Below are 24,123 nucleotides of genomic sequence, written 5' to 3'. Positions count from 1 at the left end.
TGAGCACGTGCTACTGTGGATCCAGTGTGGAAAGGTGCCTATGTTGCCCTTGTTACCAAGAAGGCTAATAGCATACTGGGCTGCATTAGTAGTAGCATTGCCAGCACATCTAGGCAAGTAATTATTTTGCTCTATTCTGCACCCATGAGGCCACATCAGAAGTACTGTGTCCAGTTTTGGGCACCCCACTACAGAAAGGATGTGAACAAGTTGGAGACGGTCCAGCCAATGAAAAAAGGTTTGGAGGCTAGGGGACATGACTTATGAAGAAAGACTGAGGGAAGTGGAGGCCACCTATATGTGTGAAGCGAGTCTCCTCCAACACACTGTAATTAATCTGACGCGCTGTAATTACTGTGCTCCAGCAGACTCCAGCATCAGATGTATCAGCATGCCTGCACTGAAAAATGGCAGTGGGAGCACTTTAACTAAAGTTCGTTCAATGTGCTTTAGTCAAAGCGCCCCCACTGCCATAAATCAGCACGGGGATGCTGATACACATGACACTTCAGGCGCTTTAATTAGAGCAGCTCTTCCCCAACTCCTGCAGCACGTGTATAAATGCCCTGGGTTTATGTAGTCTGCAGAAGAGAAGCCTGAGTGGGGATTTCACAGTATCCTTTAACTATGTACAGGGTGGTTCAAAGAGGATGGAACTAGACTGGTCTCAGCAGTGGCAGATGACAGAACAAGGACCAATGGTCTCAAGTTGCAGCAAGGGAGGTTTAGGTTGGATATTAGGGAAAATGTTCTTACTAGGAGGGTGGTGGAACATTGAAACAGGTTACCTAGAGAGGTAATGGAATATCTGTCCTTTGATGTTTTTAAGGCCTGGCTCAACAAAGCCCTGGCTGGAATGATCTAGTTGGGGACGGTCTTGCTTTGAGCAGGGGATTGGACTAAGCTACCTCCTGAGGTCCCTTCCAACCCTAATTTTCTATGATTCTGTATGCATGCAAAATTTGATATTTTTCCATAGCAGTATCCATTGAAATCATTTATAAGTCCTGTGTTCCTTTGTGATGACATTAACGTTGGCATGATCACAGCCCTTCTTCTGTTCTTTCCTCTTCTACCTCACTAAAATAATTAGTAATGAAAATACCCAACCCACTCTAAACTTAGACATATTGTTGTCTATTTGATAAAGAATCCAATCTTTCCATATTTTCTCAAAGAGGTTTTTTTCTCTTAAAAAATAAAAAAGTGTGTCAGGGGGAGAAGAAAGGAGAGGGGAAGAAAGAAGAAAACTTATCTGGGTAAGATGCTTACACCAATTGCCATACATCGTGGTGCTGTCAGTAGGTCACTGGACTAATTCTCATCAAGTGTGGATGCAGCCACTAGTAGTTCTGCCAAGGAAAGAGCCCCACTCCATGCTATGTTCTTCACTTTATATTCTTTTCTTCATCAAAATCTGCCAGAGCCAAAAACTATAATTACTTGAGCTCCATCTTTTTAAGCAGCCTGTCCAGCTTGGATACAAAGCTGATGCAAAACTGAAATAATTTGTGTGAACTAACTCTTCATCCTGCTTTGGGTTCAAACAATGGAAAGAAGGTGAAGAAGATACCAAAAGTGCCATCACTGACAATGTCCAGTCCTCCTGTCTTACTGTAAGAGAAACCACTAGTACGTGCATCCTCAGTGCTGCCAACTCTATAGCTGAATGCCTGAATGCTTTCAGTTCCAGTACTGATGACTATATCTGCTTTTTCTACTCCCCAAACTCAGGTGGTGAAATCTGCATCTTATGCTAGCAAAAAATGAATAACTCAGCATAAGTTTTATTTCAAGACTAAAGAGAGATTCCAGAGAGAAGACAAGGGGCGAAGAAAAAGAAAAAAACTTCAAAGTGGTCTGCTAGAATGAGAGATCTGGCATCTGTCTCTATGCTGATGCCCATAGTGAAATCAAGCAAGTACCCCAGATATAATATAGGCCCTTAGTAGATGTTACAGTTAGATGTGATTAACCTGTTAATTTTGCCATAAATAATAATCCTGCCACATGTTCAAGAAATTATTGGCACAGCAAAGCAGGAAACCAGCTGCAAAAATATTCCACAAAAGATCTGTAACGTTTTTCAGGCTGTTTTCCATTGTGCCTTAAATTGAATGTGTGGCAGACTAACCAGAGCCAATTCAAGATGATAATAATATTAACAGGTTATGGAAAACAAGACATTCATATCCATTGTTCAGGGCAAATCCCTGCAGCAGACAGAGCAGTATACATAATATTCACTCTCTCTAGTCACTTGGGCCTCCATAGTGAAGTATGGAAAAAATACTCTTATTGCATCACAGATGATGAGTCTTACAGTAATGATTGTTTTTGGTTTGGTGAGTACAGTTCCTTGAAGATGGGTTTCATATTGATGAGTATACAACACAGAGTTCAACACAGACATGTCTGGGGCTCTAAGTAAGATGGAAATATGATTATGCTTGCCAGATTTCTCCTGTAAACTGCTCCACTCTGAGTCAGCAAAGCAATGGATGATGATGATGATGAAGCAAGTGTCACCCCACTCATAATGTTAAGGCTGGAATTAAGAAACCTAGTGTGTGCGCTCCAGTCCCATATAGTGCACAGCACTCAGCAGGAGTATATGCAAGTGCCACAGCAGAGGTGTGAAGTGTTTGGAAACTTGCACCTCACGTGATAGATGTTTGTATGGCCCCCCTGTTGTTAGAGAGCACTGGATGAACAGGATATTTATTCTACCTCATGGTGTTGCTTCGGTGAGATAGCAGAAGAAACAAAATGTGCATGGCAGAGTACTGTTGTCTGTCTTCTCCCAGACAAAAAAAATCAACATGAATGCATCAGAAACAGGTTAAGTTATAGGAGTAACAGAACTGTAATATGGGGTAAGGAACTGGCTGAAGAGGAGATGACAACAGAGGATAGAGGAAGTGCTTGGGTAGGGGTAATTACTGTGATACCACATTGATCTTTAAGGTGTTGGCACAAGAAATAGGACTGTATTGATTGTACTTGATGATGCAAAGACACATCGTCGGCAGAGTTGAGATTTATGATATCAAAAAAAGATGATCTTGAAAACCTGAGTAATAGAAATGGGGTGACATTTTATAATACAACATATACCTAATTGACACAATTTTTCTTAAAAACTGACAATTCATAAGCTGGAAATGAGAAGAAGACTTGTGGGTACTAGCCGATCACAGGATGACTGAGTCACCAATGTGTAATATGGCATTAAAAGACGCATATTGTTCTAGGAGAGCTATTTTCATGAGAGACATTAATGCTTTCAGAAGGGGACTGGTGAGATCTCATCTGGAAATAAGTGTATGGTGCTAGTCTCCCATATTCAAGAAAAAATTAATTCAAAAACTAGTGTAGTTGAGGAGAAAGGGACATCTAAGCTTACAGAGAAAAATAAAGAGCTGATCTGACTTACCTCACAAAATAAGGCTGCGAGATTATGATTGCTGTCTGAGAATATGTTGTGGGGCAAGTACCAGGGAAGTAGGAGCTATTTTGGGTATGAACAAGCCGTAAAAAAATGTAAGGTGGAATTAAAAAAATATAAGAATAAAAATTGGACAAGAAGGATAGAAACCATAGATTGATAGGCACTGGAAGCAGAAATGGCAGTAACGAAGGGGACATGAGAACCACTAAATTAATTATTGGAAACTTTAGTCACAGTATGGAATGTCCGAAAAAAGATACGCTGGGAAAGACCCTTACTGTTGTAGAACAGCAAAAGAGAAGCTGGCAAGAATACTTCCATCGTATCCTAAGCAGGGCTTCACCAGAAATCCCATTTAATTTGGTAAATTCAGAAGGATTATGTTGGCTATGGAGAAACTGCCCTAGACAAAGTGACCATTGCAATACTGAAAAACAGTAATTTTCAAGATCAAATAGCAGCAGACATGCTTTAAAGGAAGGAAAGGAAGAGGCCAACAGGCAAATCTTGTTACACCTTTAGTTTGGTTTGGGGGTTGGAGTGTAGTTCAGAAGAATGGGAAGGAGAGATAAAATTGAACTCCTTCAGAAAAGGAGATTTGAGGAATTGTAGCAACTGTTTTTAGAGTGTGCTGCTTTCAGCTGGAGGGGGAAGTTTCTAGAAAGTCATCCTAATTAAAGATGGGCAGAAGGCAGGGCAGTGTGGCACATTAGAAACTAACTTGTTCAGAGAGGTGTGAGCTTTTGTCAGAGGTTATATATGGATTTACAAGGTGCCGCCCTGCTTTACCTTCTGTCTAACTTCAAACTAACAGAGCTAACCAGCTCTCTTTAATTAAAGATATCATAAATAGCCAAGTTAGAGAATAAAAGCTGGTTTTCAACCATATTAATCTCACGTTGATTGGATCTTTATTCTGTATAACATTAATCGAGCCAAAGCAAAATGTTTGGTGCCAGTAATCCTGAAATTGGAGTGTTTCCAAAAGTCATTAGACTCGCTTTTCTAGCATCCGGTTTTCTACTCTAGCTACACAGTGATGTTTCCTTGTGAATCAGTTATTCTTCGTTATCTATTTTAAATTACAATAAATAGATTTAATATAATTTATCTGAGATAATAATTACCCAAGTTGGATTTTTTTTTAAAACAATGAGTTTTTACAATACTATAATACTATTGATAATATATTAATAAAATGCAATAAAAGCTACTTCACTTGGAGATTTTGCCAGGTAATATTTCTCTAACATCTGTAGAATGTAACTAAATATTATTTCATTAACTTTATAGTTTATTTCTTTGAAGGTTGCATACTCTATTAGATCCCTACTCCCTGAATAATGCATCAGGGTAGTAATTTGAAAAGCTTGCATGAAGATTCTTAATTTTCATTTGTCATGTTAATATCTGTATGCCTTCCAGAGTCCATTAACCAACCCTACTAATGTGCCGTGTACTCCTCCTTAAAGAGAAAAGTGTATGAAATGGAGTGTATTTTTTGTTTGGATATTTGTATGTATATAAGCCACAGACATATTTTGTACTGATAATTTTTAAGTCTGTGTGTGGGGGTTGTACTGCTTGTTAAAGAAAACCAGTCAAAGAATTGTAAATTACCCATAGAGTGTAAGGTGTTGAGTTAGCTCTTAATTCCTGTAGGAGTTCATTCCACAATCTTGGACTGGTCACCCAGAATTTTTTGTTTACTGTACCAACAAGCTTTACCTTTTATTAAAGGAAGCTCCATTGTGCCAACTGAATGAACTTTATCAACCTCAGTTTTCATCAACCTTTAGTTCATCCTACAGGCCGTCAAGCACCTTGATGGTAAGAACCAAGATCTTTAACTGGATTTAATAACTAATTGTTGAGATAATAGACAGCGGTGTTCTGCGCCTGGTGGCATTTCCTGAGCATTGAAGGCTTCATGCCCCTGAAATTGCATTGTTGCATCACCTAAAAAAAGCCATGATGAAGTGATGAATAACCTTCATACTTTCATAGTTGTAGGGTCGGAAGGGACCTTGACAGATAGATCATCAAGTCCAACCCTCTGCCATGGCTGAGTGCTGGGGTCAAACCTTAGGACAGTTCCATCTTTGCCAGGGTGGGTTAGTCTTCTAACCAAACAGAGATTATAGGTACCTGCCACTCATGGATGCTACTGTCTAAGGAATCTTGGAGCACCTGTTAGCTACAGCTTTATGTGTTGTACCCACTATTGATCAGTCCTGAAAAAGGAGACTTCCTTGGCTAGAAACTTTCAAAAATGCTGTTCTCTTCACCAGTGCTGTCTTTGATTCAAACCTTCAGTCATCTGATATTCATCTATTGGCTGAGTTTATGCCAGCACAAAATCTTTCTGGTGGTAGTTGCACGGTCATACGTGGCAAAATGTAGAGTTGTGCTTCATCCGCATGTTATTGGTACTTCAGCCCACACTATTTAACTAGTTTAACCAATTGGCTGTGCATAAATTTTGCATGGGACCTGAGAAAATTGATCCTTGTGGGAGGTCCAAAGGTCAGGAGTTCCCCTTCAGTATTCATTGTCCAGTATCTTTCTTGCAGGGGGGTTCCTTAATTTTAACACATTTCTCTGGATCTTTGTGAACTTCTTTAGGCAAGATAGCTATATTTTGTGATTGGGAGCATTTGAATGATGCAGAGAGGTCTCATCCAGAAGAATGAGAACAGCTTTTTACTCTGTTTATACTTTTATCTAATAGCTGATTCAGTCAGCTATTAGATAAAAGCTCTTTTTCAAAAAAGCCCCACTAAATCACCCAGTCTATACAGATGTTGGGCAAGCTGGGCCCATCTAACACGGTGCCTCTTCTGGGCATATGCTGGGTTCAGCGCAGGAGCACAATAAGTTTAAAGCAAAGCTCCAGGGTTTTTTATGTCTGTAAGTAGCCTTGAGTTCTAAGCTATTTGAGTTGCAGTACTGTTGAATAATCTTTAGAGTCCTGTTTGGGATTGTGACAGAATTGATGCGTCATCTGCATAAAGCAAGAGAAAAATCTGATCATTCAAAATCATGGGTGTATGGAATGGATTCTCTGTTAAAACCTTTTTAAAATTTAAAAAATAAGTTGAAAAGCAGATATCCTTGTCGTACCTGCCTTAATTGGGAAACGATTGAATAGGGCACCGCCAATCTGATAATGCACCCTTGATGCTGTGTTTGAATAGCAAGTGATGATTAACTATCAGAAAGCTTTTTCTTTTACTGTTATTGCCAGTTTCTTCCATAATTTTAATGTGTCTATGGAGTCAAAGTCTCCACTGAGATCTATGAAGGCTATAAACAATGGATTTTTGTCATTTAACATATGTAGAGGCCAGATAATACAATGCCAAGCAATGATCTGTGCAGGAATAGCTTTCTCTAAAGCCAGCATGATCTTTCCCAAAATATTTTTTTCAGCAATCAGTGTCTGAAGATAAAAAAGTAAATGTCTCTTTACTCCATTGCATTCTTTTTATTGACTTCTAATTTAGGGGCTAGATTTTTGGGAAGGATTCCCTATAAAATTTTAATGGAATTTTTAGCAATGAGAATGGATAATGCCTTGAACCTATCTTGGGAGAGCATAATCCAGGGGTGGCCAACCTGTGACATTGGGGGCCACAAGTGGCATGAGCAACCTTTGCGAGGCACCCAGAAGTTTGGTGAGGGCCCAGGCAGTACAGTGCCAGACAGGGCAGAAGGCAGAGCAGCAGCTTGGTTAGGGAGCACAGGGCAGGAAGCAAAAACAGAGTAGCAGATCAAACCAGGAAAGGGGTTAGAGTTGCACTCAGGGAGAGTATGGGGCTAATCTGTAGGGGTGTGCAAAACGGGCTGTATTTGAATTGGATTCAGATTCAGCCCAGATCGGGGACAGTGATTCGATTCATTGTTTTGGGTCATTGTCCCTGATTCGATTCAGCCAAATCCAAATCTGAAGATTTAATGCTGATTCAGAGAATCAGTGATTTGGCCATAGATGTAGTTTTAAATGTTTTTTCTACATACCTCGAGGTACCAGGCATGGCTTGTGAACACTGCAATGCTGGGGCAGATGGAGCACCCCACAGGAGTGCAGGGGGCCCCCTGTACTTCTTTCCACTTCTGGGTCTGCCAGGGAGCATGCTTGCCCTTGTGCCCCCCCGGCTCGGCCAGGAGGCATCAGTCGCTGAGCCAGGTGCACTCCCCAGCGTACTCGGAAGTGGTCTGGAAATGGTTCTGGTCCACTTCCGGGTCTGCTGCTGAGCACGCTGGGGACCCCCTCCACTCCCTCCCCATGCTCCTGTGGGATGCTCCATCTGTCCCAGCATCCCAACATTCACAAGCCTCCTGGTACCTTGAGATATGTAGAAAAAACGTTTAAAGCTGTGTCTGTCTGAATCGCCAAATCTTTCCAAATCTCTCTAAATCGATTTGGAGGGTTTTGATTCAATTTGGAGAGATTAAAGGGTCTCCTGATTCAGTTCAGGGGTTTGGCCACTGAATCGGGGTGAATCTCTGCTGAATTGAATCAGAGACTGAAGCTTCGCACAGCCCTACTAATTTGTCACACACCTGCCAGAAAGGTTGCCCCCCCCCCCCCCCCCCACACCAGTGTAGTTCATGGGGCTAAGGACTACAACCCTAAACTTCTTACTGGTGTTCTGGTTCTAATGAAAAATAGTGTATCAAAAGGAAGACATTCTCTGAAAGCTTACAGTTTATTTTTTGAAATCTTTCTGACAAAGCAGTATACATATTTTTTTCCCAAATGTTGATCCAGCATTGCTGAATTACTTTAGTCAGATAGTAATACTACAGGTTATTAACTGTGCCAAAAAATCGTTTGAGCTGGCCAATTAGAGAATCAATATAGGTCAGCTTGACAATGGTTGTTTGAAATGTTATACATTTAAAGGAATGAAGATATTTTTCTCTTTTACAGTCTTTTTTTTTTTTTCTTTTTTTTTTTTTAATAAATGAAAGTTTAAGAATAATCACCTATAGGAATTACTGTCCAGGAAGGTAGGGTTCTGTTCAGAATTAAATGACCTTGGAAAAAGGTGGGAAAGCATTTGCTATACATCTTTCTTGATCACAATATTCCACTGAAAGTGAGGTATAATGAAAGTCATTTGGGCCTCTTGCAGCTGCAGAGAAGATGCACAAGAGGGAGGATGCTTAATCTGACTTGTATCCTCTTTTGAACTGAGATAAGCAACTGCAGTCCTACTTTGCTAGTTTTCAGTTTTGAATACTAATTACTTAAAAAACAAACATAATGGGTAATAAATAAAGCTGTATTCATTCTTCACCAGATTCCTTGAACACAACATTCCCAGCTACCCACTCACAATTAGTTTTCTGCCTCTTAAAGGATCTTTCTCTTATTTGTGTTTGTACAGCATTCAGCCCAAAGGGGGCTCTCATTCTTTTAGATAATGCATATCATAGGGTTAATAATATTTCATATCTAATTACTGCTTGTTGGTAATCAATAACAGTAATAATATTAACATGTCTGGATGATTAAGTTGAAAATGTTAGCAATATTAAGAAGCATTAATGTTAAGAGAGTGCATGGAGCCAAATTTGGAAACTACCTCAACCTGTAGCCTAATTGCATCTCTAAAAACTATGGCTAAGAACTAACATTTAAAAAGCCCCCAGTGGAAAGTGCTCTAATATTCCACTTAAAGTTCTGTAAGTTAGAGCGCATTCCAACTAAACAGAATGCCTGCCTGCGCTGGCCAAGGCCAGCAGACTGGGGGTGCCCCCAGGAGGCTGCTGGAGCAGCCCCCCAGCCCTGCCCTTCCACCAGCTGGTGACTGTCAGTAGTAGCTGGGGTGGAGGGGGGGAAACGAAACCCCAAACTGCGAGGCTCCCCCCCAGTTTACTAGCCTTGGGGCGGTGGCAGGGGGAAGGGTTGGGCCAGGTCCCCGTGGCAGGGGCTCCCTTCCTACAGCAAGGGGTCTCCCTGCCCCCAGTCTCAGTTCCTGATGCAGGGAAACGCTGGGCCAGGCTGCCCCTCCTGCAGCTGCTGGCTGCTCGCCCTGGGGGACAAGACCCTCCCCCCGTTGCGAGGGTCCCTCTACAGCTTGCTAGCTGGGGCCTTTGGACAGGGGCTGGGCCAGGTCCCCACAGTTTGGGGGAAGGGTGGCTCCCCCCCTACTCTACCTCTGGACAGTGGTAGCAAGTAGCTGCAGCAGAGCTGCCCAGCCCTGTTTCACTGTGCCAGAAACTGGGGCTGGGGAGAGGGAGCCCCAATGCTGCATGGATCCAGCACACCCCCTACCGCCAAGCCCTGAGCCAGCAAGCTGTGGGGGAGCCCTCGTGGCAGGGGGTATCCCTTTCCCCCCCCACCCCAACCACTGCTGACAGTCGCCAGCTGGCAGAGGGGCAAGGCTGGGGAGAGGGGTCACCGCCAGCGGCTGCCAGGAGACAGACCTCAGACTCCTTCTGCAGCACACCCCTAGCCAAGCTGTGGCATGCCACAAGGCTGAGACAGCAGAGACAGAAACCCCCCTTCCCTGACCCCCTTAGCTAGGCTTTCAGTGTCTCAGGTCAGTGGCAGCCAAGAGGGTGGGGCCAACCCGGGGCTCAGGCAGAGCAAATGATCTCTGCCTGAGGCTAGAACAGCCCTGCGCAGCACTGCCTGGGATAGCAGCAGTCAGACCCTTGATGAAATCTGGCACAGATGCTCGATAAAGTGCTCTAACAGAAAATGCTTTAAGCTAGTACACATCTCTCCAAGGTTAACTTAGAGCAGAATCTGCCATTTTTAAAGTGCTTTCTGCCATGAATTCCTGTTCAGTTACAGCTGTAAAGCACTTACTGCATGCTTGAAGTGCATATGTCTGTACCTCTAAACAGTTGTTTGTATTCATGAAACCTAAGTTTGCTTTTGTATATTCAGATACCATATAATCTTTTTTTTTTTTTACAAAGTATTTTACTATTACATGAATGTTGATGAAGATTTTCAAAAAGTATCAAAAAATACTGAGCTTGAATGGCTGTTGGAATTTACATGATGTTTTTCCCTGGGTTTTTCAACTCTTGTTTGCTTTGAATTATCACTTCTTTCTCCTTTTCCTCTCCCCAGGTCTATTATTAGCAGAAGATTCTTCTGTATAGTTGGCACGCTGTACCTTTATCGGTGTATTACAATGTATGTAACTACACTCCCAGTACCTGGCATGCATTTCAACTGTTCTCCAAAGGTAACTTTCTTTTTTCCCTCAGTCCAGTTCAGTGACTGAGTTCTGTTTTTTTTCCTCTTTCTTCTGTGTACCTAAGATAATCAAGATCCCTGAACAGCATTTCTCATCCTTCCTGATACATTTCCTATCAAGTTGAGTTGTCAGGGACATTTTTTATAGTTTATCACTGCTGTCAGTTAACTTAGTGGTAACTGGTGAACAATATAAGGCATTACTGATTTCAAAGGCCTGATCTAAAAAAAATTGTACCAAGTTTTACCTTTTTTGTTACGTTTCCCCACCTCACTCCCTTTTATTTGTGCGGTGAGGGGAGACATTATGGGTTAGTTCAATAAGCAGCTATTCCATATCAGACCAATGTGAAACAAAAAATATATATATTTCCATTTTCCCAAATGGGGAAAGTGAGACTCTTCATGCAATAAATTTCAGTTTTCAGAAAACTCTATTTTTCATCAGAATGTTTCGCCAAAGAAAAATACCTAGTCAGTTTTGCTAGCTTTGCAAAATGTATAAAAAATAAACTGCTAGTATGTAAAGCACCTAGTATGTACAGGTGTAGGTGCTTCCACACTGATGCCTGCCTTAACTTATAGTAATTTCAAACAAGCATAGTTCAAATTGTACAGTCCCTTTGTGGGTAATGCAGGAACTGTTTACTTACTGTTAGGGCTACTAAAAAGATCCTTACTTGTGAAACTGTCAACAAAGTACAGCTAAAGCCTTTTGTCAAGCTTTCTAAAATGAGAATGAGCTCTAAAATAAACGAACATCAGTCTTTAATATGTAAACATATCAAATAGTGACTAATTCAAGGCATGCATGATTTGTTCTAATTGTTGAGCCATTACCATGGTTACTGGGAACTGTGAAACCTCTTTTAAAATGAGATTAAAGATGTAACATGAAAATTAGGGAATTAGTTCTGTAGAGTAATCCTCTGCTTTCAGGTAAATGGTGGCATGCAACCTAATGTGCCCCTGTTGTGCTTGAAACAATGTAAAGATTTCCTTACTTCTTGCTAGTGACATATCATGTGAAATAAAAAAATGAATAAATAGAGATCTCGTGTTCTGAGCATTCTGTAAAATAGTAGCTTACTAGGATGAGTTAAAACTCAGGTTAGATGGGGGAGTGCATAGTCCTTACAAACAGATGTCAGCTAGTGCATTCCAAAGACAGACAGTTTTTCCTCAGAAGTATTTTTGATCCAATTCATCCATTGCATATATCTCAAGAGAAAGAACTAACCTAGTCAGGGGTGTGGAAATCCCCTACTCTAGTTCTTTTGATCTGTGATTTGAGTTAAAGCAAGGCTGTTCAACTTCTGGATGGCAGGGGGGCCACGTGCAGCACAGGCCTTAGAGCCCTGGTGTTCCCCCTGCCATGCAAGAAGCCCAGCTTCTCTTCGCTGTATGGACAGTGAGAGCAACGAAGACTCACTCTTGTTCGTGGCTCCTCTCTTGAGGTCTGAGCACTCTCAATTTTCCCCCTGCTGAACATGCAGCACCCTCCTGCTGCCCAGCCCTACCTTACCTTGCCTCCAGGAGCAGAGGCAGGAAGCAAAAGCTTAAGGAGGGAGGGGAAGCCTGGACATTCCGGCCACCTAAGCTGCAGGAAAACCCACTTGAGTGTGCCAAAGAAGATGTATAAGACAGTGTTGGTAGTCTGGCCCAGTGTGGCACAGGGATATTGCCCATACATGAGAGATGTCATGAGGAAGAGATCAATCATGGATATCATAGGAAGGGAAAAAGGGACAACTGTAGAAGAGGGAGAAGGAGTTCACCCCTCTACCTTCTGTTGTTTCCACTCCAGTTGTGTAGCTGAAGCTGGTGAGAGAGAGTAATCATCTGAGCCACCAGAGCTACACCAGGGCAAAAGGGGGCATTCACTTGCCTCTTGTGCCCACTTGCACTCTCTCTGTCATGCACGCACGCACGCACTCACTCAGGCTCTATTTCTTTCTCTTAGTATGTACAGTACACATACCCTGTTTCTCACAAACCAGGCACCAGGTGGGGAGAAGCAGACATTGCAATATGAAATATCAGCTTCCAAATGCAAACTACCCAAATGAATAAAGGACTTGTACATTTACCCATGTATGTCTGCGGTAATGGCAAATTCTGTTGCTGAGGAGGTTGAGCCTTTCAGGTTCGCATGTGGCAGACATGTACCTGTCTTGTATGTCCTTTGGTGGCAAGGGAAGCTCCTTTGAGAATTGTGGAGCGTATTTATTTTTCTGACTGTATATTAAAGGATCATAAACAAATGCAGTGAATGGGTATTAAAGTCTCACATTTATCTTCATTTTCAATATCCAGAAATATGAAAATAGGGATATGTTTTGCCCTTAGGCAACTCTTAATTGCTTTTTAATAGTTTTTATTGGTGGAAACATTATGCCTACATCTGCCTACTTAGTAATAACATTTGAACAATCAACTTTATATTCATTAAATATTTTTAAAAGTAACGTAACTGTGCTCATGCTTTTTTGCCTACCTCCCTGTGTTTCTCTTTTTTATGATTGTTTTCCTTTGTATTGTAGGTGCTTCTTACATTGTTAGATTCTCACTTCAGTGGGTATCATTTGTCACTAACACTTTCATTTATCCCTTTCTGTTATCACTTTGCATTAGGAACTCTTTCTTCTGCCACTTAGTTGGCTGCTTCTTGTTCATTTGCTTAGCAGTCTCGCACCTTACCGACCTTGTCATCTTCTAACACATCCGCAGAGCTCTCCATATACACACTTTGTACATCCCACTTAACCAGCTAATGGGGAAACAAATTCCATACCATCTATAGGACACAGTAATGGGAACAAATAACAGTTCCGCTCAGTAATGGTCTTTTCTTGTTTTCACTGTAAAGGAGCTACAAGTATCAGAAGTATCAGGTTTTTCTCCAGCCACTTCAAAGGAGCATATAAAATACAGTGATGCTTTTGTTCCTTTTTTTGAACATAGGGAGGTAGTTCTGAAGCTGACTTTCCCCATTACACAGTTGAACTGCTGTTCTTCAGGTTTTCTGCACTGGTTGGTCCTGTGAACCAGTGTCTAGGGGTGCCTATGCATGTGCAGTAATTACCACGATTAATCAAGTCTGCTCCAATGCGATGCTGCTCCGGCACACTGTAGTTAAGGCGCAACAAACTTTAATTAATGTGCTCCTGACTTCATTTTTCAGCAAGTTTGTTGGATGAGCTTTAGTTATGCCATTTTTCAGCATAGGGATGCTGATACACGTGATGCTCTGGGCACTTTAATTAAAGGAATTCTTGGAACTGCTTTAATTAATGCCCCCCCCCCCCCCCAAACCCTCCTGAGCACATGTATAAATGCCTTAGGAGTAACTCCCTAAGTCTTTAGTTGCATATGTGAAATGTACTCTTCCCTGTCTATTAAATCTGTTTAGCCATTGTGGCTTCACAGCCAGGGGAAAATGAGTTTCTGTCTATGACCCAGAGGATGCAACTGATAGAGTAAGTATCACATTTCTTTTGGCCAATTCTGACCCTACTCGTGGTAATCATACAACAGAGCTAGAAATGTTATATATCTATCTCTGGTAGCAGTTCCAACAGTGATATGGTTACCACACAGGGTCATCATATGAAATCTTGGTAATATGGTAAGGATGTGGGGAGCCAGAACTGTAAGAGCATTACATCTCTTGAGACTTGTTACTAAGTCATGTAAAAGGCCAATTGGCTAATTGCTGTTCGATCTAATCTAAAATGCTTTAAATTAGACAGTTCATCTTACAAGTTTATCTTTGGTAGGAAAAGCAGTGTCACTAAGAAGCTTAATTTAATTCAGTTTGTTTAAAATGTTATTACCTGTCAAATGGAAAGTAAAAGAGAAGTTTACAGAATTCAGTAAAAAAAATCTGTAGGTAAAATTTTATTTTTTCGTAAACATTATATATTTTTATGGTGGTGCTAAAATTCAGGATATTTGTTAGACACGAAATCTCAAAGAAGAGAGACATTGACATGTTAAGTGCACTTTTTATAGGTTGATGTTGGTGTGCTTGCTGCTTGATTAGCTTAGAATGTTGTCTTGCATTCAGGGTTTATAGTTATTGTGTTTTTATTCCTTTGTTTTTAGGTGTGTGAATAGTATTGGGTTTTAGTTACTTTAGTTACTCTGTAGAAGAAGCATTTAACCTATATGGTGCTAGTTCCTGTAGTAGCATGGCAGAACAAGGGAGAGATTTGTATGTGTTTCTGTGTTTGAGCCCAGAATTGTATCTGTTTGCAAACAACCTGTTTGCTAACAATCAAACAACCAGAACAGCTTTCTGTTTTGTACTCCAGGAAGACAAGGCTGTATATAATAAGAAACAGGAAGGCAACTTTTTTGACCTTCTGACTTCAATGACTTGCTTCTGTTCCCTTCTAAAAGAAAAGAACACTAAACTTGGAAGTTATTTTATATTCAAGATATTTGGCTGGTTGACTTAGTACCTTTGCCATTCATCTGTGGGAATATGCGAGCACTTTTTTTCTGAAAATGTAGCTGTAAGGAAACACGAACAGCTGCTCTGGCAGGAGTGTTTTCTGCCGTCCCATGATTTCTTTGTACCTGGCTTAAAAACATTCTCAGTGAGTATGTAGCTCCCACTAAGAAAACTGAACTAATTTTCTATGCTTAAAGGCTCCCACTAGGCTAATTTTTCTGTACAGTAATGAGTTTACTTACACACCCACCCACCCACCAAAGAGAGTGATTTCTGTCCCCTTCTTTTAGTGCCACCATAACCACTCTAAAATGACACTTTACAATCGTGGCATGTTGATTGACAAATAGAATGAGGCTGCTACTTTAACCTGATACCCAAAACAATATCATGTTTGCTGTTACGTTTGAAAATTAATAGATTAAGTGCCGGATATTTATTTTTGGTCCTGTCTTTCCAAACCATTTCCTGCCTCTGGCAAAATTTGGAGCTTTCTAACTCATATTTGTCCTGTCTTATGGAGGCTTCTTTAATTCTTTGTGTACTTTCTCAGGAAAAGATAAATATGTTTTATTAGCATAAAACTGCCTGAAGTTTTATTCCAGTTTCATGCTTTGTCATAATAAGATTCCTTTATTTTTGACTGATCCTTATTAGGTATTTTACTGCCTTCCTCTTTTCTTCATAGATATTTGTCACTTGCTCTTGGAAGCTGTGTGTGTTCTTTCATGTTCTTCCCTTTAATTTCAGATCTGTTAAGTTTAAAGGGCCTCATCCTGTACATTATCAAGCATCCTCAACACCCACTGAAATAAATGGGTGCCAAGATAGTTCAGCATCTTCTGGGAGATGTTTGATACTTTGCAGGGTGGTGGTGTATCTCAGGCCCATGTTTTTCACTGTAAAGCAGCTACAAGCAAAGTATGAGGTTTTTCCCTGTATAAAATACAGTGATGCCTCTTGGCCTTTTATGTGACTTAGTAACATCCCAAATTTAACAGGCCAAAAAAGATGTAACCCATCTGTGCAAAAAGGAGATGTAAATGCTCTTACAATTCTGACTACCCACATCCTTTCATATTCCCAATGCAGTATGAATAACCTTGATTAAAACTGTTTTTCTCTTTTTCCTCTAGCTCTTTGGAGACTGGGAATCCCACATGAGAAGGATAATGAAACTGCTTGCTGGCGGAGGATTGTCTATCACAGGATCTCACAACATGTGTGGTGACTATCTGTACAGTGGTCACACAGTTATATTAACTCTTACATACTTATTTATCAAAGAGTGTAAGTTAACTACAATGCTTGTGCAATTTAATTTTTTTAAATACTAAACTGAAGAATATTCACTGCTGATTCATTAATATAAGTGAGTAAAATTTAAGCTAGTAATGTGTGATTTAACTATGAAACTGTTGACATCAGAATAAATAATATTGCCAGTCGTTGCAAATTATTAGGTTCAAGATTAATGAATTGCTTCTTTTGTGTGTTAATATCATTCTTCTGTAGTAAAATAGGGATTATTTTTGCTTGCTTTCAGATTCACCTCGGCGACTCTGGTGGTATCACTGGATTTGCTGGACTCTTAGCATAGTTGGGATGTTCTGTATTCTCCTGGCTCATGACCACTACACTGTGGATGTGGTGGTGGCTTACTACATCACTACAAGACTCTTCTGGTGGTATCACACGATGGCCAATCAGCACGTGAGTTTTTCTTCAAGTATTTGGTTCTGATTGGCTCCATGTCTCCTGCTTTAGCATGGGTGGATGAATTCTAATCTATTGAGCTTCCAAACAAGGAAATATAACCAGATTCTTCTCTGTATCTTGTAGAGCTTCCCGTTCTCCACCCTTCACATTGTACTTTGAGGAAAAAAGAGAATAAAAATTCCAGTATTTTGAAAAATCCAAACTTAAACATTTAAATAAGGAACTAGGAAAAGTCAGTGATGGGAGAGAAATGTAATACTATTATTTTGCCCCCCTTTTTCCCCACTCCCCCAGTCAGACAGTCCTATCACTCACATTATGACCACCACAAAATTATTTTAAAATCTGCTTCTAAGCAGGCAGGCATCCTTTCTTTTATGTATTGTAATTTTTTATTTTGAAGGTTGCTTTTAATTTTGGGCATTATGAATAAAGCAGAATTGCTTGTGCAGTTTAAACCATTTTTTAAAATGGCTGCCATCTCTTACTTTTGATGGGACTAAAGGCAGGCTTCTTTTACTAAAAGCAGGTGTCAACAACCTTTTCAGGCTGTGGGCCAGATTTAACCCAGTCTGGATCAGAGGAGGGCCAGTGTCTGGGAAGTGAGTGCTAGGAACCAGTTGTTAGCACTGCTTTTCCCAGCAGCTAGGCAGGGAAAACACCCAGCAATGCTGGGTTTTTTTCCCCCATAGTGGCATGAGGAGAATGTCTGCAGCTGGTGCTCATCCCCACAATAGCAGGGGAAAGCAACTGCTGCAAAAGACCCCTGCTGCTCTGGGGATGAGCACCTGCTGCAGAACTTCTCCCCATGCTGCTATGGGGAGAGAGGTGGTGGTGCTACGTGCTTTCCCTGTGCAGCTGCTAGGAAAAGTGGTGGAAGCAGTGGCTGGGTCTAGCAGTCGCCCAGATCTCACCCTAACTTGGTCAGTTTGGCTCCTTGAACAGAAGCCCCACATCTATGGGATAAATCAAATTGCACTGTGGGTGGTAGGTTGCCAGCCCGTAACTAACAGGATCACATATCCTAAGGCATAAGAAATGAAGTGTCACCAAATAAGAGTGCAGACAAGGTTCCTTGGGTGAATCTGATATCTTTTATTAGACCAACCCAAATAGTTGGAGAATAGTTATTAAGCAAGCTTTCGGGTTCAAAAACCCTTCATCAGGCTGAGGAAGTTTCAGCAGTTGGTGTGTGCTCTTCCTGGATGGAATGAAAAGTAAAGAAGCCAGGGGCTGGGCTGGAGAGTCAGTTGCCAGGCAGATTATAATGTGTCAAAAATCCAATGTCTATATTTAGTCCATGATTTTTAGTATCCAGGAGGTTGATGAAGTGGAGTTCATAGGCTCGTCTCTGGGACGTGTTGTGTAAGTTTCCTTTGAGGATCAGGACTGAGAGATTGGAGAGAGAGTGGTTTTTTTGTGAGAAATGTGCCCCTACCAGTAATTGGGTATTTCTGTCTTTGATAGATTTCTGGTGTGCATTCATTCTGGTGCGCAGTTGTTGTTTGGTCTCTCCTACATATTTTCCATCAGGGCATTTGGTGCATTGGATGAGGTATATTACATTTCTGGAGGTGCAGCTGTAAGATCTGGGAATGCTGATGGCTCTGTTGTGGGGTGTAGTAATTGTGGGGGTGGTGGAGATGTGTTGGCAGGTTTTGCATTTCTTGTCATGGCACGGTCTGGATCCTTTTGGTGTGTTCTGGGCTTGAGGAAGTCTGCTTCTGGTGATGAGGTTAGTGAGGTTCAGTGATTGTTTGAAGCCTAGGATGGGTGGCTTTTTGGGAAGCTCTGGGAAGAGCTTTTTAAGAATAGGGTCTCTTTCTAGTATGGGTTGCAATTGTTTGAGGATTTTTCGTACAGGTTCAAGGGAGGGGTGATATGTCATAACCAGCGGTGTGCGATTTGTGGGGTGTTTTCTTCTGTACTGCAGCAGTTCTTCACGTGGTATCCGGGTGGCTCTTTCAAACGTGCGATCTACCTCTCTGGAGGAGTGTCCTTGCTGGGTGAAAGCCTTTTTAAGATTGGTGAGGTGGCAATCCCGGGTGTTCTCTTCAGTACAAATGCGGTGGTATCGGCTGGCTTGGCTGTATGTCACAGCTTTTTTGGTGTGTTTAGGGTGATTGCTGGTTCTGTATAGATGTATATGTTGGTCTGTTGGTTTCTTGTATACTGTGGTCTGTATTTTATCATTTTGGATACTGATCATCATGTCTAAAAAGGAGATGCTGGTGCTGGAGTATTCTAGAGAAAGTTGAATGGAGGGATGGTGGTTGTTGAATTTCTGATGGAACTCAATCAGAGATTGTAGGTTTTCAGTCCAAATGATGATGTCATCGATATATCTTAAGTATAGCAAGGGTTTGATGGTGCAGTTCTTGAGGAAGTCTTCCTCCAGGTGGCTCATAAAAAGGTTGGCATACTGTGGGGGCCATTTTAGTGCCCATAGCTGTTCCCAACATCTGGAGGAAGTGTTGATTATTAAAAGTGAAATTGTTGTGTGTGGGGATGAAGTGTATAAGGTCAGTAATATCTTTGGGTCTGTATTCTGAGTTGTAATCTTGTTCCTGTAGATATGTAAGGCAGGCTTGGACGCCATCCTGGTGTGGGATGTTGGTATATAGACTGGTAACATCCATGGTGGCTAGGACTGTGTTGCTGGGAAGGTGGTCTATGTTTTTAAGTTTCTGTAGAAAGTCTGTAGTGTCTTGTACAAAACTTGCTCTGTGGGTGACGAGCAGTTTTAGGATTGGTTCAAGGAAACCTGATATTTCCTCAGTTAGGGTCCCACAGTTGGATATGATAGGTCTGTCAGGGTTCCCTTGTTTGTGGATTTTAGGGAGCATGTAAAAAGTCCCCAGGTTAGGTAGTGGGGGGGATCAAGGTCTGTAGTTTTTCTTGTAGTCTTGATGGAAATGATTTGATGGTATTGTTGAGTTTTTTGGTGAAAAAGGGAGTAGGATCTTGTACTACTTTGTAGTAGGTGGTGTCAGAGAGCTGTCTGTTGGCTTCCTTTATGTAATCTTCATGGTTTAGGATGACTATGGCTCCTCCTTTATCTGCTGGTTTTATCACTATTTGGTGGTTCAATCTTAGAAATTTAGGCCTTTGGAACTTATTGAAACTGAATGCTTATACAAATAAAAACCATGGAGGAACCAAATGTCTGGAGTCAGTCTGACCTTTGGATTCTCTCAGGGCCCTAAAGGAGGGTTGGAAGGTTTGGGCAGCCTCTGCTCCTCCAAAATCTCCTGCCTAGGTATATGCATCAAAGGTCTGGTTGACCTCTCATGCATACACCATGATCCAGAAGGATCAACAGTTGCCAAACTTGAAAAACAATGATGGGAATAACCTCATAGGAAGGGCTTACTTAGTGAGGAACATAATAGAAAGGAAAGATTATCCATTAAACTTTCTATAGCAATACTAGCTGGGGCACTTTCCTGGGGGCTGCTCTGCCACAAATAGTCCTACCACAGTGACTCCAAACTCCACCATAGTTGTTTATGCTTTTTTGTAACCTCTAGACTGTTGTTAAAAACCGAAGGGGCTGCTTGCTTGGACACTTCAGACAGTGAGGGGCCTGAATCACAATTACCTGATAGTATTTAATTATTAAATAGGCTTTAAAGAATTGGTTTGCTTTTCAAATCAGTTGATATTCCAGATGTCACTTTTAATTTGGGAAATGCTATATAGTTTAGGTTCTTTACATCTCTTTAAAACTTACCTCATTTTCTACTAATGGTTTGGGGCTGGTGGTTGCTGAGAAACTAATGGTTCCCTTGAGAACACCTTGGCTAGGTATAGACATTCAAAAAGCCTAAGACAGAATCAATCTAAATTTCTGTAAGTGGTGTAGATTAAATTAATAGTGAACAGAAGGTGTGTACACCATCTGATGTGGGGGGTCAAATCTTAGACCAGGTTCCACCATTTTTAAACCAGTCTGTATGTGCCAAGCGTCTGTTGTGTTATTTGTATACACCAGTATGCTGAACTTCTGTTCTGTTACAGGTATAGACCAGTTTCCAAATCACTTATACTGGTAAAAGTGTAATATCTGTACCTGGCCCTTGTTCCCTAGGGCTTTCAGTACCATAATTCATTCTCTCCCGGGCTCTGATAGAAACACAATTTGACCTTTAAAGCATGATCTGTTTGCTGTCTCAGGAAGTGTGGAAAGGTAACAAAGAATACTTGGGGGGGGCGGGTGGAATGAGAAAGATAGGGCAGAAAGGCATGTGCAGAACTTTTTTTGATTCTATTGATGTTTTGTCAATTTAGATCAGCTATCCAATATACATTTTTCATGTCTCTGCTTTAGTGAAATGTGGTATGCGTTCTGAGTAAACTGAAATGATACGTGTTTGGAAAGCTACTGGTGGTTGTAATGAGCATGAAGTAAGCAAAACTGCTTTGCTTTTTAGTAATCTTTTTCTAATTATTTTTTGTACAGGTGCTAAAAGAAGCTTCCCAAACTAACCTCCTTGCACGGGTGTGGTGGTATAAGCCCTTCCAGTACTTTGAAAAGAATGTTCAAGGAATTGTACCTCGCTCTTACCATTGGCCTTTTCCCTGGCCAGTGCTACATCTGAGTAGGCAAGCTAAATACAGCAGATTGGTGAATGACACATAACAACTATAAAAAAATTGGGGAAAGGAACTGTCCAAAGTGCTAAGAACTCCATGAGAGAAGATGCCATAAAAAGTGAACTACTCCCTGATCCTTTCTTTTAAGTTACCTTGACTTAACCTATTCAGTTACCTGGTAAGCACTGTGATCTCTTTTTCTCTCCAAAGGATCTACGTTGGACAACAATAAAGAAAATTTAACTTATCATGCACTGTATACACTTCTTGTTAATAGATTTGGGATTTACATTACCCATCACCACGTTCCTTTGTATATGATGCGACAGCATAAATGAAAGCTTTTATATCATAAGTTGTGGTCTTTCCAGTCATGTCTGGGAATAAAGCATATTATTTTCTTGGGAAAACATACTTTTCATATCTCTTGCCCCAAAGATTGGGCTGTAAGCCATTTTCTAGCAAATGTCTATATGAAGGTTTCTAAATACCTGACTGGGGTGAAATTAAGGAATCTTTCTACCTATTGCACCAATGATTCAAATAAAATGATAGACACAGAAAGGTTTGGTAACTTTTGATTTTGTAAAACAGCAGTGACAGTGTCAAAAAGAAGTGCAAAAAATGATATTCTGTTGTAAAGTGATTTTCTAAGTATTTCCTAAATTTATTTTTCAAAATGATATGTATGGAAACTAAATTTAAAAAGATTTTTACATGTCAGAGAAAAGTGAGTTAAAATAAATGCTTCTTGGGAGAGAGAGATTGTCTATGTTTCTAGTGCCTTTCTTGTCTTGATTGTATGGTCAGTAGGCAGTCATAAATGTTTTTATTTAAAATAAAGTATTCCATAAAAACAGAAGTAAAAATACTGTATACATTACTAAATTTTGCATTTATAGCTAACTTAAACTGGAAATTTGCTTATAATGTTGACGTTGCAATGAGTATGGAAAAACCAAAAATCTGTTCACACATTGTGGACAGATCCTAATAAAATGTACCACTTTAACTTATTTTATTGTCTACTTGGTAGTTGAATTTTACCAGAAAACAGCCATGAATTTCCCCTTGGAGAAAAAAAAAAAGTTTTGCAGAAGATCACTGAGTGAACTCTGAGTAGTCTCTCTATTCCCTTAATGAAAACGTTGTTGAAAAACAACAAAAATAATCTATTTCTTTAAAATTATATTTGTGCAGAAACTGCATGTAACTCAAGTTTCACTCCTACCATACATACTGTATGTTTGGGGAAGTATTTTATTCTATATTTGCCAATGTGCAGAACAAAATAGTTTTTTTAAGAATGAAGAAGAGTGTGTATATATATATATCTCTATATCTATATCTATCTATCTATATATCTATATATATATATATATAGATATATATATATCCATTCTGTATTACGTGAAGCAGAGTTATCTTCTGTAGGGTTTTTGTGTATTCACAAGGTGATATTTGTATTGTAAAACAATAATGGTGAAGGAAAATAAAAAGGCTTTTAAAAAATGTAGTTTCCTTTATCTTTTTAAAATTGTTTCTCAAATTTAACAGTAGGATTACTCTTCAGAGACATATCTTTGCTTTTCTGTGTTCTACTGAATTATAGGCCCTCAAAGTTGGACTGTATTGAAACTGCATTAATTTTTAATTGCTGTTAACACTTAGCAAGTCAGTGCCTTATTTTTAAATAAATGCTATGCAATAGATATTACTATTTCAATCTGATACTAAATCTTATGAGCCTTCCTTAGATTCATTATTTGAACATCACTAGGGCTTGAAAAATCTACCTGTAAACTATTAGAACCAAGCTTAATTGCCCGGGCAGAAATTTTCTGGAGTCCTTACCTAAAAGCTACTCCACCTACAATTGAAATAAACATCCTTGTTAAATTTCTATTTTAAGAAATCGCTGTAAAAGTAAAACTGCATACCTTTGGCAACATTTACCTTTATAGCTCTATTTCCTGGCCCTTTCTCTGTCTCAGTGTTTAAGACACCCCCACCCCTCTCCCCAAGGAGCTTGCCTCGTTGCTTCACATAGCTTTCCAAGTATCAGCAGAATGAAACTGACCTAATTTATAGCCATTTCCTTACTACTCAAAGGTTTTTTTCACTTCATTGTTTCTTGGTAAAGCTATGAGCAGCAGCAGCAACTGTGGAGCTATTTTGTCTACAAATTTAGGAAAGCAGCACTGCATTCAGTTCATGTTTGCAAAATTATTTTTGCAGAAACGGAACCAAAAAGTTGACTAAAAAGTCTTGAAAATTAATGATCCGTGAGCAAGATTCCAGCTCCTAGAGGCATGTGAATAAGTAGATTTTTCAAGACCTGGCATCACATGCATCAAAAAACATTGACATAAATGTATGTATGAATATATGCACATTAAATTTAATCTGCTGAACTCTGCATTGTAGTGTCTGACTTCCTGCATGAGTTTGCCAAAGGTGTTTTGATTTGCTCAGGAGATTTTCACTAAACCTGTTATGCCTGGTTGATATTTTGTTCAGTAGTTGGAAGTATTAACTGCTGGATGACATGTTTTGTTGTTCTCATCCAGTGGATACAATCTGACCAAGGTTGTGGGGGTGCAGCAGCAAGTAGAATTCTGAGGATTTGGGAGTGTAAAATATAAAAATCTAAGATGTAGGACAAAACAGCAA

The 24,123-nt window shown here is 40.3% G+C and overlaps 1 protein-coding gene across 7 annotated transcripts in view; it reads left to right on the top strand.

The window, feature by feature from the left end:
- SGMS1 (sphingomyelin synthase 1) overlaps positions 1–23,869 on the top strand; it is a 154,919-nt gene extending 131,050 nt beyond the window's left edge. For all 7 annotated transcript variants that reach the window (XM_014607847.3, XM_019484289.2, XM_019484290.2 and 4 more), the window contains 4 exons: positions 10,548–10,665; positions 16,272–16,425; positions 16,682–16,848; positions 21,317–23,869. In XM_014607847.3, the coding sequence (XP_014463333.1) occupies positions 10,548–10,665; positions 16,272–16,425; positions 16,682–16,848; positions 21,317–21,496 (619 nt within the window). In that variant the 3' untranslated portion in view covers positions 21,497–23,869. The remainder of the gene's footprint in view (positions 1–10,547; positions 10,666–16,271; positions 16,426–16,681; positions 16,849–21,316) is intronic.
- The last annotated feature ends 254 nt before the right edge of the window (positions 23,870–24,123 follow it).

This window comes from Alligator mississippiensis, chromosome 6 (assembly GCF_030867095.1).
Source record: "Alligator mississippiensis isolate rAllMis1 chromosome 6, rAllMis1, whole genome shotgun sequence".
NCBI classification, from domain to species: domain Eukaryota; kingdom Metazoa; phylum Chordata; order Crocodylia; family Alligatoridae; genus Alligator; species Alligator mississippiensis.
This window is presented reverse-complemented; position numbering and strand designations above follow the sequence as displayed.